The 18,144-nt window shown below is 52.3% G+C and overlaps 1 protein-coding gene across 10 annotated transcripts in view; it reads left to right on the top strand.

Moving 5' to 3' along the window:
- JADE1 (jade family PHD finger 1) overlaps nt 1-15,023 on the top strand; it is a 53,610-nt gene extending 38,587 nt beyond the window's left edge. For 9 of the 10 annotated variants that reach the window (XM_059698043.1, XM_059698039.1, XM_059698046.1 and 6 more), the window contains 4 exons: nt 776-892; nt 4,033-4,554; nt 9,541-9,658; nt 13,280-15,023. In XM_059698043.1, the coding sequence (XP_059554026.1) occupies nt 776-892; nt 4,033-4,554; nt 9,541-9,658; nt 13,280-14,166 (1,644 nt within the window). In that variant the 3' untranslated portion in view covers nt 14,167-15,023. The remainder of the gene's footprint in view (nt 1-775; nt 893-4,032; nt 4,555-9,540; nt 9,659-13,279) is intronic. The other variant, XM_059698038.1, reaches the window with a different exon arrangement.
- The last annotated feature ends 3,121 nt before the right edge of the window (nt 15,024-18,144 follow it).

Here is an 18,144-nt window from a genome sequence, read left to right as displayed (position 1 = left end):
TCACATTTCTGTGATTTCTATTGGAATTCTCCCTTAGCCTCAACCTTTTTAATTTCAGGTCTGGTGTAATTTATTTCCAGTCCCAGACCTTGACTAATTTAATTTGCATGGTTCACTGTGGAGAATATCATTTTCGATTCAAATTTCAGCGTTTTTGGTGTATGATTCTTGGTGCATTTCCCTCCTGAGGAAAATTATCTGGGGACGGTTGGGGTTGCGGCTTCATGCCTCGGGTCCCGGTCGGGGCCTCGTGGTTGGCTATTAACAGGGACCCGGTTCAGTGACCCAGGCCCCGTGCCAAGGAGAGCTGTGTCTTGGTAGTTTTCCACTGTGTAGTAACCTTTCCGGTTTGAAGAGGATGGTTTTCTTTAGCGAGACAGACACTAAAGTCACTCTGTATAGACGTGCTCCCCCTTCAGCCCTGACCGCTGCAGGTGGGCCAGAGCTGTGGTGGCGCCTCAGGCTCAGGTGAGAAGTGCACGCTCGGTTAGCTGAGTGTTCTGGGACCCGGCACGTCTGCGTCACATGACTCCCAGACGTTCAGGGTGGAGGGAATGGACCCTGGGCTCCGGGCTCTCCTGTCCCCGAACTGTCCCCTGAGCTGTGCTGATGCGTTAAAGTTAGGGGTGTGCCCCTCCTAGGAGGCCGAGTGCCCCTTGCCCCTGTCTGGTGGGAGGGCACGGAAGGTAGCACATCTTCCAGTTTCTGCCACCCGTGTTCAGCCTGGGTCGGTCTCACGGCCTCGGGCGCACTCTCGCTGTTTCTTGGGCCCTAGGTGAGCATTGGCAGCCCCGAGAAGATGGAGCCCATCACGAAGGTGTCTCACATCCCCAGCAGTCGGTGGGCGCTGGTGTGCAGCCTCTGCAACGAGAAGTTTGGGGCCTCCATACAGGTATGGCCTAGTCCCAGCGGCTTCATTTTCTTCCCTGTGTCTCAGGGAGCAGGATTGGGTTGGGGGGGGGGTGGAGTCGGTGAACTCTGGAGATGGAAGGTGAATTCAGGAAGCAGGATGGGGGTCTCGCTCTTATGGGGAGGCTAGGACTGGCTCCAGCGTGGTCTGATCCTGTGTTGTGGGCAGATTGTGGTCTGTGTAAGCAGAATGCCGGTTTGGCCTTCACAGGGCCACTCGGGCTCTGCCTGAGCTGCGAGGACGGTCAGTGTGTCCTCCCTGCTCCCGGCCTGGCAGACACCTCCGGGGAAGAGCCGGCCTTGACACTGGAGGGTGGGCCACCCTCTTACCTGTTTGCGGGCTGACAGGTGACCCACCCCCGGCGGCCCTGACACTGCTGGTTGCCCAGGTGCGCAGGGTGTCCTGTCTCAGGTGGACGTGGCAGCAGCCTGGCATAGCTGGTGAGGGACACCACGAGGTGCTGCCCCGAACACAGCCTGGCTGTCTGGTTCTCCGTGCACCGTGCGCGCACTGTCGCTGTTATGTAAGCCTTGCCTGCTTCTCTGTCCGCCCACAGACAAGTGTAGAAAATCTTCAGGTAGATAGAGTTAAGGAGAGAATATACAGGCATGCTGTTCTTTTTCATGTTGTCTGAAACTACTTGAAGTTAACTTCTGGGCCTCACGTTATTGGCATCTCCAGATAGTCGCGACTCGAGGCCTGCAGTGCTGTCCCCACGTCTGCAAACGCCGCGTGTCGCTGACGGTGGCCCGGAAGGCCAGGTGCCAGCTCAGGGCCACGGCTCCTCCTCGGCCTCCCTCTCGGTCCCCGTCACCCTCTGAGCAGGCGCATGCTCCAGGAGCTCGGTCCAGCTGCCAGTCATGGGTTTTAAGAAAATGACCTCATTTGGCAAAACCGATTTGTACATGGCCGATAAATATTTCTTTCATTAAGGTACCCACGGACTGGTGGTTTTAAAAATTTCTGATTATATACTGGTGTTCGAGAATCCAGAGTGGAACAGAAATGTTCAGAGGGTGAGGCCTGAGACAGCTGGTGGGATCGGGTTGCGGACCTTGAAAGCAGTGCAGAGTTTTGTATTTGAATAGAATCTGCTTAAAACGAACACGTGGCAAGAGCCTTGAATTTAAAAAGAACGCATCAGAGGTGTGCGTGTGCGCGTGCGTGTGCGTGTGCGTGTGTGTGTGTATGCATGTACGTGTGTGTGTGTGCGCGTGTGTGTGTGTGAACACTTGCAGGAACAAGCGTTGCAGAGCCAGGAAGGTGGAAATCCTTTCCTTCCCAGTTACCTGCCGTGTGTCCCCGGGAGGCTGAGTATCTGCCTTCCCCAGCACCCGTCCTGGTCCTCCCAGGAGGTGGGCGAACAGGGTCTCTCTTTCTCTTTTGAAGAAAGACAATCAGATGATTTTTGTGGCCGTTGACCTCTTTTCCCAGAACATTCATTTGAAAGAGAAGAGGCCAAGGAAGGCTGGTGATTTTTCATATCTGCAAGAATGGGCTGATGTTATTAAAGAATTCCTCCCTGGAATGTCTGCAGCTGTGGAGGCTGTGGTTTATGGTTCTGTAACATCTGTTTGCTGAGTCAACCTGAATCGGAAAACCCAAAGGAAGGCTGTTTGGCGCCTTTACAAAGTCCTGTGTAAATATTCTGCTGTAGCGCCTTCCTCCTGGCGGCCGAGCGCCTGGGTTAAGTGTAGTGTGAGCCAAACCCAGACCGTGTCTCCGGCATCCGAGCCCATTCCCACCCCCTGGGCTGCGCGCTAAAGGGAGGAGCCCTCCTCCATGCTCTGATGGTGGTGGCCAGGTGTGTGTGTGTGTGTGTGTGTGTGTGTGTGTGTGTGTGTCCTGCAGATTTCACACGTTCCTGGGAATTGAGGTTATTTATAGGTAAAATTACAGATTTCTCTTCTTTGGTGTAAGTGTTGGTGAGGAGGGAATGGTGAAGGGAGCTGGATTTTCCGTACTTGTGGGTAAGGGACTGTATAATAACGGGAGAAGTCCTGAGTGGCAGTGAGTCACGACCTGTTACACACTGCAATGATGGGAGCAAAGCCCCAGCTCCATCCTCTGCCCTCCGTGGTCATGGATTTCGGCTGCTGAGTGAGTGTCATTAAGCTTTTCAGCTGGCCCGGGGCACCCCCTCAGCCCTGGCGAGCCCAGGTCACTTGGCTTCACACGACACCCTTGCTTTTAAGGGACTGGCTTCAGTCACCACTAGCAGCCTCTCCCAGGGGTTCACCCAGTGAGGTCAGATGGGAGACCTTATTTGCTGTCCTCCTGCCAGGCCACCAGCCCTCTGAGCGGCAGATTGTAGCCCCGATGCTGGGGTGAGCGGGAGACTCCTCAGGGAGGGAGGCACAGCCACGACGCCTGGCCTCCAGGTGACCTCCTGACCCTCGTGGTTCTCTGCCGCCACAGCCAGTCCCAGGGGCCGCTGGGAGCAGCCAGCTCCGCCAGGCAGGGCGCACGTGGCCTGGTGCCACTTCCACTGCCCCGGAAGCATCGGGCGAGGGTCCCTCGTGGGTGTGGAGACTCGTCCCGACCTCCCTGGGCTGGCCTCTCCTTGTCTCCTGCTTTTTTCTCTTCAGGAGCTGGCATTCACCTGAGTGGCAGGCTTGGAGGGAATGTCCCGCTGGTGCTGGGCTCTGCTGGCCGGGGTGAGAGCGAGCATTCAGGTTCCCGGAAAACCTCCGACTAGTTGTCCCTCCTCCCGAGGAGGTTCCTGTCATCCCGGCCTTTTATGTAAACAGTAAAGAGCTCAGATCCAAAGAAAAAGCGCATCAGTGCTTCCGCGTGCACTCTGCTAGTTGAGCACATGCTCTTTTGCGTGTAGCGTCGGTGCCAGCCCCGCTCCGGCCACACGGCCTCGTGCAGGCCGTCTGTCCCAGACCGTGGGCCACAGGGACCTGTCTGACAGTTAGGGTTGGTTCACGAAACCTTCCATCTGAAGTTTCCTGAACTCTCAAGCCTTATTTAAAATGCCACTGGGTTAGTGTGCCAGGGCTAACTCGGGGGCTTTGTCATGGCCTCGCCGGGCGCAGCTCTGCTGTGTGTTGGGGTGCCCGGCACCGAGGGGCTTCAGCACTGTCCTGCGTGACCGTCTTCCTTCTTGTCCTCACCAGTGCTCCGTGAAGAACTGCCGCACGGCCTTCCACGTGACCTGCGCTTTCGACCGGGGCCTGGAGATGAAGACCATCTTGGCGGAGAACGATGAGGTCAAGTTCAAGTCCTACTGCCCGAAGCACAGCTCCCACAGGAAAGCCGAGGGGAGCCTCGCGGCGGGGGCCGCTCAGGAGAACGGGGGGCCCGAGTGCTCCCCCCGGAGCCCACTGGAGCCCTTCGCCAGCCTGGAGCAGAAGCAGGGGGAGGCCCACCGGGTGAGTGTCCGGAAGCAGAAGCTGCAGCAGCTGGAAGACGCCTTCTACACCTTCGTCAACCTGCTGGACGTCGCCAGGGCCCTGCGGCTGCCGGAGGAAGTGGTGGACTTCCTGTACCAGTACTGGAAGCTGAAGAGGAAGGTCAACTTCAACAAGCCCCTCATCACCCCAAAGAGAGACGAAGAGGACAATCTAGCGAAGCGGGAGCAGGATGCCTTGTTTAGGAGGCTGCAGCTGTTCACGCACCTGCGGCAGGACCTGGAGAGGGTAATGATCGACACTGACACCTTGTAGTGACTTAGAGAAGAGGACTGCTCAGAGGCCACGCGTGCGCAGAGCCAGCGAGGCGGCCGGCCTCTCGCTCAGACCCCGTGCACACTGCAGCATGAGGGTGTGTCCGTTTAGGGTCCCTGGGCTGGGCAGCTCGCACAGGGCTTCTCTGTGATTTACTTTTAAATATTTCCCCATTAATCCTTATTGTTCTTCTGCAAGATCAAATGGGGTGTGTTTTCCCTCCATTCTAGAGCTAGAAAGATCTGAGCCCCGGGAAAACGACCAAGGGATTGGCCCAGAATTGTTTGCAAACGGTTAGAAAACAAGTTAGAATGGACTTGCCTAATGGTGGGGCAGGCAGGGGGCTAAGATCTCTCGATCAGCCTGGGACACACCGGGTGCTGGTCAGGGTGGCTCTGAGGAGAGTGGGGCGCCGCCTCTGCCCCCTATTCCTGGCTGGCTCATGGGCGTCCCGTGCTGAGGGGCAGGGCAGGTTGTGGGTGCTGGCGCGTGTGCGAGCACTGACACGCGCGCGTCTGCCACAGGTCCTCCTGGCAGTGAGGTGCTACGTCATCCCTGAGGCTGTGTGTCTCTATCACGTGTGCATGTGTGTCTGTGTCACGTGTGTCTGTGGTGTGTCATGTGTGGTTGTGGGGGTCCCGTCCTGCTCAGCACGCACAGTATCACTGCGCATTGCTGTGTGAGGCGGCTGTGGGCTGCCTGGGGCCACTGCCGCTTCCTTCAGCTGTTGCTGCTTTGTGCCTCCACCCGTGACCTGGGGAGTCCCAGGTGGACTTCCCTTCCTGCACAGGTGTAATTAGGAAGGGCTCTCCCCCCAGGGCCTCCTGCTCCCGGTAGGTAGTTTCTGACTGAGGCTTGCTAATTGGAGATGGGTCTTAGAGCACCTTCTGCGGCGGCTCCCGACTGATTAAATTCATTAGCGCACAGCTGGACTCGGCTGGACTCGGCTCCTGGCCTGAAACAGTTAACGCACCTCCCTGAGCTCAGCGGGAAGGGACTCACCTGCCTGGGACAGGCTGCCTCGGGTGATTGGAAATGAGAGGCTAAGCATAGGGCGAATGGAAGTGTTGAACCAAAAGATGCAGATCTCTCAGAGGGACCTGTACGGCTCTGGGAGAGGTGGCATCGGCGTGCAAGTGTTTTTACGTGTTCACTGGAGACCTTGTCTGCACAGGACCCAGGGCCAGCTGTGACACCCCTTCCGGGAGCAGGGTAGGATCGGGGTCAGGCGAGGCCAGCAGCGGGGAGGAGGGCTGAGGCTTTCGTGCTCCCGCACGCCCCCTGGTGGTGAGTGTGCAGAAGACCTCGCCTCCGACCACACGGATGTGTGGCGTTTTTCTTAAGAGGAGAAAGGGATTCAGAGGGATAAGCCGGAACTCTGGCGAGGGGCCAGTCCGTGACGACCGCTGTCCGGGGCGCACGAGCCCGGAGTCAGGTCGTCCTCAGGAGGGAGGACGAGAAGTCTGATGTTTGGACTGTGTTTGTCTCATCACCACAAAATAAAAGTGTAGAAAATGTTTGTGGTGTACTAACTCTTTTCTGTGCTTAAGTTACTCAGATTAACATGGACTTATAATTAAATTCTAAACATCTTTTTGGAGTCATCACTGTTGCTTTTTAAGTAGAATGATACCAATTATGTATGAGAAACAGGGAATAAATCAGGATTTCTGTGTGTGTGTGTGGCATTACTTACATTTACTTTAATAAAGAGCTTAACAGATTTTAGGGTATTTAGTGTCAGTTTAAAACGGGCTTATTATAATGAAAAATACGTTTTCCAAAATGTGCCATGAGGCCTGTGATGGTGGGGCTTTAGAAGATTAAACCTTTGCCGTGCCCCAGAGTCCCGCGGGTCTCTGTGATTATAAACAAGAAGTGTATCAGGCCAAAGGCTCATCAGAACAAGTCATAAACGTATGCTCTCTTTGTTCTGCCTACTTCACACAGTAGGACATCATAGCAGGCACACAGAATCAGATACCGCCCGGGACAATCAGGGTCCGTGGTCAGTCCCAAACTGACCCATGAGCAGCCTTCGTTAGAAATGCAAACAGCTGACGAATGATAATGGCAACTGCTATTTCCTGCAAAGACACACCCCGAGGCATTGCACACCTGGTACCAGTTGTGGACCAGGAAGGACAGGGATGGCTTCCAGGAGGGGCTGGGAACCCACACCTTTAAGAAGACGTGATTGCTGATGAGTGCTGGCTGGTCATGGCAAGTCCCCCAGGCCTCACCTCCCGTGGGACTCTTCCCCCTCAATGTGGTTTGCTGCGGGAGGCAGCTGAGTGCCTGCTGGGATGGACACGCTGCCTCTACGTCAGGCGAGGCATCCAGAGGGGCCGGTCCTGCGGCTTGTCCACTCAGTGCCCTGCGGCACGGCCCCCTGTGAAATGAGCTACCATTGTCCCTGAACAGAAGGCACCTTGAGCTTTAGTGTGGCCAGCAGTGCTTGGGATTCAAGAAAACCCTGAAAGCACTCTTGGATTCCTGAGGACAGTGGTTCTCGGAGAGGTCCCCAGCCGGCAGCATTACCTGGAAACCTGAAATGCCAATTTTTGGACCCCACTTCTGACTCCAGGAATTCTGGGGTTGGGGGGGCAGCATTCTGTGTAGGGAAACATATACATATTTAGATTGATTTTTGAGAGAGAGAAAAATAATCGATTTGTCCCACTTCTTCACCCATTCATTGGTTGATTCTTATATGTGCCATGACGGGATTGAACCTGCAACCTTGGCGAATCGGGGTGATGCTCTAACCACCTGAGCTACCCTGCCAGGGCCGGCAAATGCTGCATTTGATGAAAGCCTGACTCAGGTGTCACGTGGTGTGAGGGTGCACCGTGAGCTGGTGTGTTGGGGTACCTCCTTGGTGGCCTGTTTGTGGGGAGTGTGCAGGAAGGGCCAGCAGGGTCTGTTTTCAGGGCAGAGCCTCCTTTCAGCTCTACACACGGGGGCTGCTGGTGCCCTTGTCCTGTGAGGAGTGTGTGTGTGCACCAGGGGGTACCGTTTAGGGTGCTCACTCTTCTAAACAGCCAGGCCTGGGCTCTTCAGGGGCCGATTCGTTCCAACTCACAGTGAACCCGGGCCTTTGCCTTTTGGGGTTCTAGTTGGATGTTTCTCATCAGAGATCGTGGGGAAGAGAAGGGATTTCCCAATTAGCAGCCAGGTTGAGGCCTTCCCTGGGGAGTGGCCGAAGCCCCTGAAATTAAATTTGAATAATACACAGCGTCCTGGCCTCTGGCTCCGGGGTCTCTCTTTCTGTGGATAATTTCAAGGGAGAGATGTGTGTCTGCTGTACATCCAGCTGGAACAGAAGAACGACCTATCCCTAGACTAGAGCCAGAATTAATTCCCATTTCCGGAGGCCAGATTCTCCTGTTTGTTTTCCAAAGGTTTTGAATCTGTGACCTCTGCCTAGGTCTTGCCTCTTTCTCTTTGAGCTCCCACTCTAGTCCTCCCTGGGTGGAAGAATGCTCATGAACGAGAATAGCCTGTTAGCCACCTCTGTCCCCAGTTGGTCAGGCTTTTAATAAAGGACACCCACGTCCTGGCCTGGGGGTCTGAGGCTGTGAGATGAAGAACCAAAATATTTACTCGGACAGGGAGCGAGACTTTCTTCTCAGGTCTTTAATGTTAGATTTATATCCTTTTTCAGTGAAGAAGTGTTAGGAAGATGCTAAATACGTTGCACATGGATGTAAATGCAGGAGCCAGCGAGCTCCTGCATGAGACTCTGCAAGGTGAGAGTCTCATGTCCTCTCACCTTGAACCCAACGGGAATCCTTGGGGCTCAGGACAGACTGAAGACGGAGGGGCGGTGTCTGCAGAAGCTGGTGCAGTCCTGTGTGTATGGCTGGTCCTCATCCTCACTGCCAATGGCGAAGGACCTTTGACCTCTTATGTTTCAAGGCAGGCAGCGGGGGAAGGGATTGCCAAGCATAAGGAAAGGGTTTTGAGGAGAGTTGGGAGCCGATGGGGAACAGGAGCCACTGTTCACCGCTGCCACGGAGGATTGGGGACATCTTGTCCATGTCCTGCAGGAGGCCGGACCGTGTTTCTGCTCTGCTGTGTTTTGAGATCTGTGCGTTCAGGCCCACGGAGTCTGGTCAGGTTTACCAGTAGGTTTTAGGACTGAAGGATTTAAGGGGGTTTATTGACGAGTCCTTTAAGTTTTGTTTCTGTGTTGACTGATCCCAGGTGGCTTAGGACTGAGTCTATATCGGTTAGTTTCGAGCGTGTGCACGTGATCCCCGGGGGTCGAACGTCAGGTACAGAGTGGAACTGTGAGCACTTGGGTCTTTTCAGTTCCGTACAAATGAGTCAGGAAGAGGGCAGCGTCCATGTCTCAAGTGTGACATGGACGGCATGTTCTGTGAGCATCAGCTGCCTGTGAGCTGCAGGTGGTGCAGTGCCCAGCTGACTGAGACATTCACTTGGGTTCTTGGAGACCACTGGGTCTTCTGGTGAGCCTTGTGCAGGGGGTGGGTTTCTCTTCTGATTGACCCCGTGTTGACCTCACTTCCCCTTCGGAAGGTGCTGGGTGAAGTGCAGCGCAGGGGCTCTGATCTCGCTAAAGCCGTTCACCTGCAGGTGCTGGGGCGGGTCTTTGGGAGAGACATAGCTGGTCCCAACTGGGCCCCAGCGGCCCTCTCTCTGCTGGGATGAGTCTAAGGCTGGGTGTGGTGGAGGCTGGGGGACTTTTGTGGGATCCTGTAGGTGCTCCTCCCACCATCTCATCCTGCGTGGAGGGGTATGTGAGGAATCCTTGTTAGCAGCCCCAACGAGATAAGAGATTGGATAACATATTTAAAGTACATTTTGATTTCAGATGTCACTCAAGGCCCTAGTAGGACAATTTCCTCTCAGGTAAAAAACAACAACAAAACACCCACCAAAGTACTGTTACAATGCATTGCTTACTTAGAATCTTTATTCTCTACATTCTAGGTTCGGAACCTCACTTACATGGTGACCCGCAGGGAAAAGATTAAGCGATCTGTGTGCAAAGTCCAGGAACAGATATTCAATCTTTACACTAAGCTCTTGGAGCAAGAAAGAGTTTCAGGTATGCATCAGCCTCGCAGCTCCGGCGGCAGGTGGGGCTGCACGCCTAACGCTCTGCTGAGGAAAGCAAGAGTAGTTCCTTTCATTTCCTTGTATCCGACAAGATAACCTCAGAAGCACAGACTTGCATACGTAAAGAAAACCTTTAAGCATCTGAGGCATGGGTACAGGGGAAAGGGCCAAGGATTTGGCCTCAAGTATGGGTCGCATCTTTTATCCTCTACGTCCGGGCCAAACAAGCACGTCTCCAGTTTTCCCCGCCGCCCCATTTCCTCATACGTAACTTGAGGACCGTATCTCCAGCTACTGCCCGGGAACTGTTGTAAGGCTCAAATGAAAGTGTAACTTCTATATTGCAAAGCACTTGATCAATGTAAGGCATCATGGGGAGACCTATGCCTGTAGCATATGCTCAGTGGATCCTAAGACCGTGCTCGAGGCATATGTCTACATTTAGAGAACATCCCAGTGGACTTTTTTTTGGTGTAGGTGGAGATTCAGCACCAAGTATTTATGTATTTTGTGCCTTCGATTTTACATTGCTCTGGGCTAACCAAAGGGGAAAAGGAAAAACCACTGCAATTACTTGGAAATCGCATACACAGTTGGGCCCGTGTGTAACCTCCCTGGGACTCTGTTGGTCTGTGGAAGAGGTTGTCCAGAACCAAAGCTGCCTTTCGGCGCTGTCGGTCTGTGCGCATCAGTGCCGGGAAGCAGGGTAGAAGGCTTTCAGAAAAGGTGATGTGCTGAGCGTGGGTCAGGCAGAATCACGGACTCGGGGCACAGGTAGCTCTTAGGTGAGCTTGTCTTGTCTCATCTCTGTGCCTGTCTGCCCTTTAAAGTTATAGCAGCAACATTTGAAATACTTGCATTGTGCTGAGTCATGGCTGGCTCGCTGTAGATTATTCTGACCCGTGGAAACATTTACACCCTATAGTGTTGTTACACCCCATAGTGTTGAAATTCGAATTCTGATTTACCCCAAACCAGTGGTCGGCAAACTCATTAGTCAACAGAACCAAATATCAACAGTACAACAATTGAAATTTCTTTTGAGAGCCAACTTTTTTAAACTTAAACTGTATAGGTAGGTACATTGTTATTAACTTAATTAGGGTACTCCTAAGCTGGCCTTTGCTAAAAACGTCCTCAATCTGATTGAGGTACGTTCGCTGAGGTTGACCCCTTCCAACACTCATCTTGTATACTTGTTTCGTCTGTCTCCTTTCGTTCATCCTCTCTATATGTCCAGTCATCTCAACATACCTTTCTCAGTCCTCGACACTACATCTTCTTTCACTCCACAACGTTCCCTGTACGTGGTATTTTGCGGAAGAGCCACACTCAAGGGGCCAAAGAGCCGCATGTGGCTTGCGAGCTGCAGTTTGCCGACCACTGCCCCACAACAAACAGATAAATGTGACCAGAGGTACAGAGGTCCTCACATCGCGCAATTTTGCTCAATGTCGTTTCATTAGAACTTTGGGGAGATGCCATGGGAACTCCACCCTTATTTATATCAACTGGCCTCTGGTAAGTTGGTTTCCCATGTGCCCTTTCACGGGACGTCGCTGAACCTGTCGGCGTGAAGTGAGGACTTACTGTAAATTGGTCAATGGAACAAAGAGAAAAAAGCCTATGGAGTATTAAGTGACATTGTTGAAGTAATACATAATTTTAATGGCATTAATTTATTAATAATACCTTAGATTTTTTTTTCTCGAGGAATGTATCAAGCTAATATCATCAAACTTTCAAAATAAAATTTCCTAAGTAGGGTGTCATAAGTAACAGCAGTTCAATTCAGATTCTTTAAAATGAACTTCTGTCTCTTCATTGACTATTCGCACGATTTTTCCTCTGAGGAAGCAGGCAGGTCCCCGTCTGTAGCCGCGTTGGAGCTGGGCAGTGCTGAGTGCAGGCTGTGCCTGGGGGCGCTGGGGGCTTTCTGTGACTTTTGCTAAAGTGTTTAAAGGGAGATTACCTCTGAAGATGAGCTGTAAGGAGCATGTGCATCTGATTTCTCTGAGTCATTTTTCACGGGTGTTGCCGGCAGCTCTGCGTTTCCCGGCTGAGGCTTTTCCTTGGCAAAGTGGTTGAGACCCTGAGCCAGGTGAGGATGTTTGTGTAACAGCTGTAATGCATCCCTCCACTCAAGTCCTGCAGCTCCTGCAGGAAAGGGAACCCAGTCGGCCCTCCCCACCACACCAGTGGGAAGGGCTGAGCGCAGCATGTGGTCCCTGCAGGAGCCACCGCCGGTGCAGGGCACACCCAGGGCCTTGGTCCCTCCTTTTCCAGTGTTAGACTCTCAGTTGGGCGCTGCCTCTGCCAGCCCCTCTCCTGCCCTGCGCAACATGTGATTCCAAGTGACGCAGCGCAGACGCCCGTGACTTTCCCATGTCATTCAGGGGCCATGGTCCAGGCTCTGCTGTGAGTGACTCTGAGGACGGGTAGGGCTGTTCTGCTGGATGAGTGTCCCCAGTGGAGAGGCTGCCTGTAGAGGTCATGCGTCGGAGACCCTAGAGAAACATGATTTCAGGTCAAGTAGAGAGAATCCGAGTCAGAAAACGCCCGCCCCCCTTTGCTCTGTTTTCCCACAGGAGGTGAGAAAGAACCACCAGTGTGGCGTGCGGGCGGACCCTGACCTTTGATTCGTGGGAAAGCAGGCACTTCCAAGCCTGCAGGTTGTACGCACCCTCCCCGGGTGGTGGCAGTTGTGTTTAGAGTCGCTGGCTCTGTTCCGTTTCACGCTTGGTCCGTGTCTGCTCGGCAGTAGGTCCCTACGGGCGCTCCGGCCTGGGACTCCGGTGGAACCCACTTTCCTGCTGTTTCTCACCCCACAGGAGACAGAACCCCGAACCCGCTCTGAGGCCCAGGCGGGAACGTGGCCCTTCTGATGAACTCACCCAGCTTCTCAGACCGAGGGTTAGGACTCGGTGGTGAGATGAGTGAAGTAGTTCATCACTAGCTTTAAAAACAAGGGAAACAGAAAAGGTCAGAGTGCCTATCAGATGATGATGGACAGTAAGACTTCAGGAAAAGTGGGCTTTTACTGAGTAGTGTGAAATTTAGTTCTCACTGTGATTTGCATGAAAAAATGTTTCAAAAAGACCAATTTAACTTATCTCATGTTGGGTTACATTTCAGTTTAATTCCACCAATGGGTTTTACATCTAATCGTAAACATTTAAAAAACATTCACTGTATGTCTGGGATGCTTTTAAACACCTCCCCTTCCCCTTCCCCATTTCATAGTTCCACACATGCCTCCTCATCACAGCGCTGTGAGAGCGCACAGCCGTCTGGGGAGGAGCCGGAAGAGCCGCAGCCTGGCCCTCGCCTTGCTGGGAGGCAGCGCCGGGCCACCACCACCTCCCCTTGGGCCCTTTCCCCTGGGAAAATCAGGCCAGCTCTTGTGTTGAAGACCAATGTATTCCTTGAAAAGAGGTTGTTTCATGAAAACTGCTGTGACTTTGGCTGCTAGTTGTGTGCCCTCGGGTGCTGATTCCCAGGCAGGCAGGTGCACCTGTCCTCGGACCGGCGCCTTACAGCCTGGGCCCCTGTGTTGTCTGCGGGCGTTCCCTTCCCAGGGTAACCCCCTTTCTCTGCTTGTCCGCCGCAGGTGTGCCTTCGTCCTGCTCCGCCGCCTCCCTGGAAAGCGTGCTTCTGTTCAACAGCCCCTCGGTGGGCCCCGACGCCCCCAGGATCGAGGACCTGAAGTGGCACTCGGCCTTCTTCCGGAAGCAGATGGGCACCTCCCTGGGTCGCTCCCTGAAGAAGCCGCATCCGCGAGCCCTGCTGCAGGGCAGCCCGGGGCGCGGGGCCCAGGCCCTGCACCGGGAGGCGGCGGGGCTCCCCGAGAGCTTGCGGAGCTTGGACAAGACCTTGGCCGACGCCCGCCTCCTGTCCGCGCAGCAGAGAAACGGCGCGATGGTGCCGGATCCCAGGAGCAGGAGGGACCACCGCTTCCACTGTGACCCCGGGAAGGGGGACGGGAAGGACAGGCCTTTCAGACAGAGTCACAAGCCTCTCAGGTCCACGGACGTGTCCCAGCGGCATCTGGACCCCGCGAGGGCCGCCGCCTCCCCTGCCGGGGGGCAGTCGGCGCCGGGCGCGAGGAGAGAGGGGTTGCCCAGGTGCAATGGCTCCCTGATGCGGGGGAGCTACAGCCAGACCGCAGTCAAAGTGCCTACCACGCCCGCCAGCCCAGGGAAGAACTGGGGGGGCTTCCGGATTCCAAAGAAGGGGGAGCGGCCGCCGCCGGAGGCCCCCGCGCCCGGGGGCGCCTGCCACCCGCACGCGGACTACCCCTACCTGGGCTTGGGCCGCGGGCCGGCCAAGGAGAGGGCGAAGAGCAAACTGAAGTCGGACACCGAGAGCGACGGCTACGCCCCCGACGCGGAGATGAGCGACTCGGAGAGCGAGGCCTCGGACAAGAAGTGCGTGCCCGCGGGCAGCGCCATGGGCCGGAGGACAGACTTCATCCGCAGGAGCATCCTGGCCTCCTGAGCGCCCGGCGCCCGCCCCCGGCTCCTGAGCCACACACACTTACTCGCCGTTAGGATGGATGTTTCTCAGTCATTTATACATCGTGAGAAGTGTGTGTTATTTGCAACTTGGTGAGGAAACACACGAGTAGGTTGTGACCGCACTACAGACGCGGAATTAAACACTAAGAATGAATGAGGTGCGTTTTTGAAGAGGGAGAGGCTTACGGAAACCTCGCGAGTTTTTATTGCTCTGTATACTTCCCAAAGCACAAACTCTTGGTTCCCCGGATACGCGGAACCAGATATGGTTCTAGACACCCTCACGTACCGTTTACTGGCCCCTGACTGACTTTCCAGGAGGTGGTGGGTTGGAAACCATGTTCACCGTGGGCCCCAGGCTGTTGTTGTTGCATTGCAGTCTGCAGGCAGCAGCTCCCGGCCTGAGGAGCTGAGGGGACTTGTGTGTAAATGTCCCAGTGGGAGGAGAGAAGTGTTGCCTGTCACCCCTGGAGGACCTGAATGGGGGGCAGCTGGAATGTAAAGGAATGTGGCTCCTCAGCCTGCAACCCTGGGAGGGGGATGGGAGAGGACCGGTGCAGCGCGAGGTCACTGGGAAGTCTGTCTGTGAGAGCGGGCAGCTGAGGCCCCATTGACCAGTCCTCTTGACACCCTCTTCCCTAACTGCTGCCTGTGGGCCAGCGGGGGCGGGGGTCCCTAGCCATTGGCAGTCCCTGGTCAGCTGGCCTCCAACAATACAGTAGTCATTCACGTTCAAGCGATGAACTTCCAGACTCGGCTGACTCACACTTCCCAGGGTCCCCAACCGCGACAGATTCCTTAAGAACAAGGAAAAAAGGAAAAGAAAAAAAACCCAAACCCCAAACAAAAAAACACACACACGTGAAATAGGCTATATTTTAGAAAAAATAGAAAGGCAATAAGTTGGGATAACCTCGTACCATTGACCAATTTCTACAGGAAAGAGTTTTAAGTGGAGTAGGTTTTCTGGAGTCAGTTCTAGGCTCTGATTGGTAACTGGGACTTTCTAATTGCAAATGGCAATAACTCGTAAGTTATCAGCAATAATAAACTTAGCATTACTTTGAGTATACTGTTCTGTTTCTGCACTAGCGGCAGTGCATATGTGTTAAGACAATAGTGTTAAGTCCTGTTCACTTTCTTTGGAATTCAATGTAGTTGTGCATCAAACTTAAGAGAAGGAAGGTTTAAATAGCAATGAGACTTAGAATTATGGGCGCTTGGAACAAGCCCAGCTTCCCCTAAATTGCCCCTTAGTTTGCTGGTATCAGTATTCAGATTCCTGGTTCATTTATACGTCTGCTTCCATGCGGCAGGGACATTCTGATACTCTATGAATAATGGTTTGAATCCTGCGGTTAACTTTCAAGTCTTCCAGAGGATTGTCAACAACAAAAAAGGCTTATTGAATTCCATCTTGCTATGCAAGTTTTGTCAGATGATCAAATAGTAGATCGGATGCATCCCCATTGTATGTATGACATTTTCAGACCAAGTCTTAAACTTTTTGAATACATTGTAGTAGCTAATTCAGGGGAAGGGAAAGGATGACCCAGGTTTAGATTGACTATTTTTGAGCTACGGGGCTCGTTTTGAAAGACTGTTGTCCAGATAAGCTGTTGCTGCAGATAAAAGTTTCTTACAAATCCAAGTTGTACTTTCACTCATAGCCTAATTTAAAAGTCAGATTTTTTTGCATAGGAGCAGAAACCTTTTGCTGAGCACAGAAGGTGGACTCTAACCTTTGGACCACAGTGACAGCGCTGGTGAGAGTTAGAGGATATGGATTTGTCAAGCCATAGAAAGAAAACCTAAATTCTAGTGAGCGTATGACCTCTCACCGTTTTAAGAGGTACCAGATTCATTTGCACTATTAGGAATGCTAGTTTTGTGCAAAAATAATGCCTTACCTGTTTTCCCCCCACATTTAGGTTGAAAAGCTTTCAAACGTTTCAAGTTATGCTGAACCAAAAAAACAACAAAAACAACATAAGACAAAAAAATAAAAAAAATAGCCCAAGGAAAACAAGACACACAAAATATAAAAAGCCCACTTTTTATTTCTGCTTTGAAATGCAAATGGCTAGAGCACGGTTTCTCCGGTGTAATGATAGCTTTGTAGGTCAGTTTTCTGTCCTGCTGGGATGTCTGCGAGGCCACCGTCAGCAGCAACCCGCGCCCCACCCCCCACCCCGGCCCCCCATGTACACTTCTTAGTGTGGGACCTACCATTTGCTCTTTTCTTTCTTTTTTTTTTTTAAGCTTTATCTTTCCTTGTGCACCCTGACCAAGAAGTATCTTTGATTATGATCAATGTATTATGTCAAAATGTAGGCTAGTTAAACTTTTGTAAAGTTGCCTGGAATGTCATTTGTTAGGTTATAAACACAAAATCTCGATGAAGGGTTATATGTGTTGTGTACAAATCTTAATTATTTTCAAATGGACAAACTTGTCATACATTTGTAACCTTGTACAGAGGATTTTTCACTATGTGCCTAGCTTGGTGTCCATTCAGCTAAAATTGAAAAAAAAAAGGTGCATGAAGAGTTACAAATCAGAAATTAAACAAAGTATATGTAGAGATGACTATTTTATATGACATGGCCCAATCCTGTATTTATTTCTACCCCCTTTTTGAAAGTATTTATAAAACTAGTTGAGGACAGCTGTATTTTTTTGTTGAACTATTTAGTAGAATTTGTGCCTTTTTGTCTGTATGTGAATAAATGCTGTACATTTTGCAATACATCTTAAGGGTCTTTTGAAATCTGCTGCTGCTAAATGTTTAAAGATGTACATGACTTAGTTCTGAATCGGCGTGTAGCAAGTGTGTCCTGGTTTAGATGATGAATGCAAACTGTAGGGAACAGGACAAGAGGTAGGCGCCACCGGCCCCCCTCTCCTGCTCCCCCCCCGCCCCCCCCCTCCCCCCCCGCCAGCCCAGCTGCTCTCTGCCCAGCTCTGATGTGGAGACACTGAAAGATGATCACGGTTTGATTTTTGTCTTTCCTACCTCAATGAAGTTCTTTCCGGAACACAATTTTAGATCTGAAAACAACTAGTCGTTGAAGCAACTTAAGACTTTAGGGTCAGAGAGACTGGTCGCATGACCTTGGCCAGATCGCCTAGCCTTTATAAGCCTCAATTTCCCCTTCTGTGAAAAGAGGGTCACATCCTACAGTGTGACTGGGGTTACTGTGATCCTTCAAGCAAGTCCATGCAGTAACTTAGGTAAAGCTGCAGAAGGATTTAGTAGCTGGGAGGCTATTTCTATGATGAGGAACAAGACCTTTTTCCAACATATTGTTGACTGGTGAGCATTCTGAGGCAAAAAAAGATGTTATTCCTGAGTGCAGGTGTCAGGGCCAGCCTGACAGGGTTGAGCCGGGCTGAGGCAGGGAGGTGGGAATTGAGAAAAGAAAGAAAGACAGGAAAGCGGGGTCGGGAGGACCCCAGTTCTCTCGATGAACTGAAGCGAGTTTATTAGCTATTCAATCCTATTTATACACAACACACTGAATCAGAGGTCTGTCAAGAGGAATGTATTCTTTGTTCCTCTTAATCTCTAAGGGAGAGACACAGCAGAAGGACAAGTTCTCAGTACAGCATATCTCAGTAAATAGTTACAGACTTCTTGGTAAGCTATGAAAGGCTGTTCTCATTCTACAAATGTTGCTCTCATTCTACTGATAATCGCCATCCAAACAAGTCTGGGAAAACTGTGTGGGTAAGGGTCCCAGCCTTGCTAGCCCCTGCAGGTGCAAGGACCTTGCCAGCTTGCATCTGGCCCCCAACATGCAGGAAGATTGTTTCATAAGGCTCTTTAAAAAGATAACTTTGAAGACCACGGTTTTATTAAGCGCATTCTTAGGTATTACCTGCATTCTACAAAGACATGTCGAGGTCACCTCATTAGGCCTGGGCTTCAGCTCCACTTTTTTTTTTAAGTACATTT

Source organism: Myotis daubentonii, chromosome 5 (genome assembly GCF_963259705.1).
Source record: "Myotis daubentonii chromosome 5, mMyoDau2.1, whole genome shotgun sequence".
NCBI classification, from domain to species: Eukaryota; Metazoa; Chordata; class Mammalia; order Chiroptera; family Vespertilionidae; genus Myotis; species Myotis daubentonii.
Note: the sequence above shows the minus strand (reverse complement) of the source record. Positions and strands in the feature narration are given on the sequence as shown.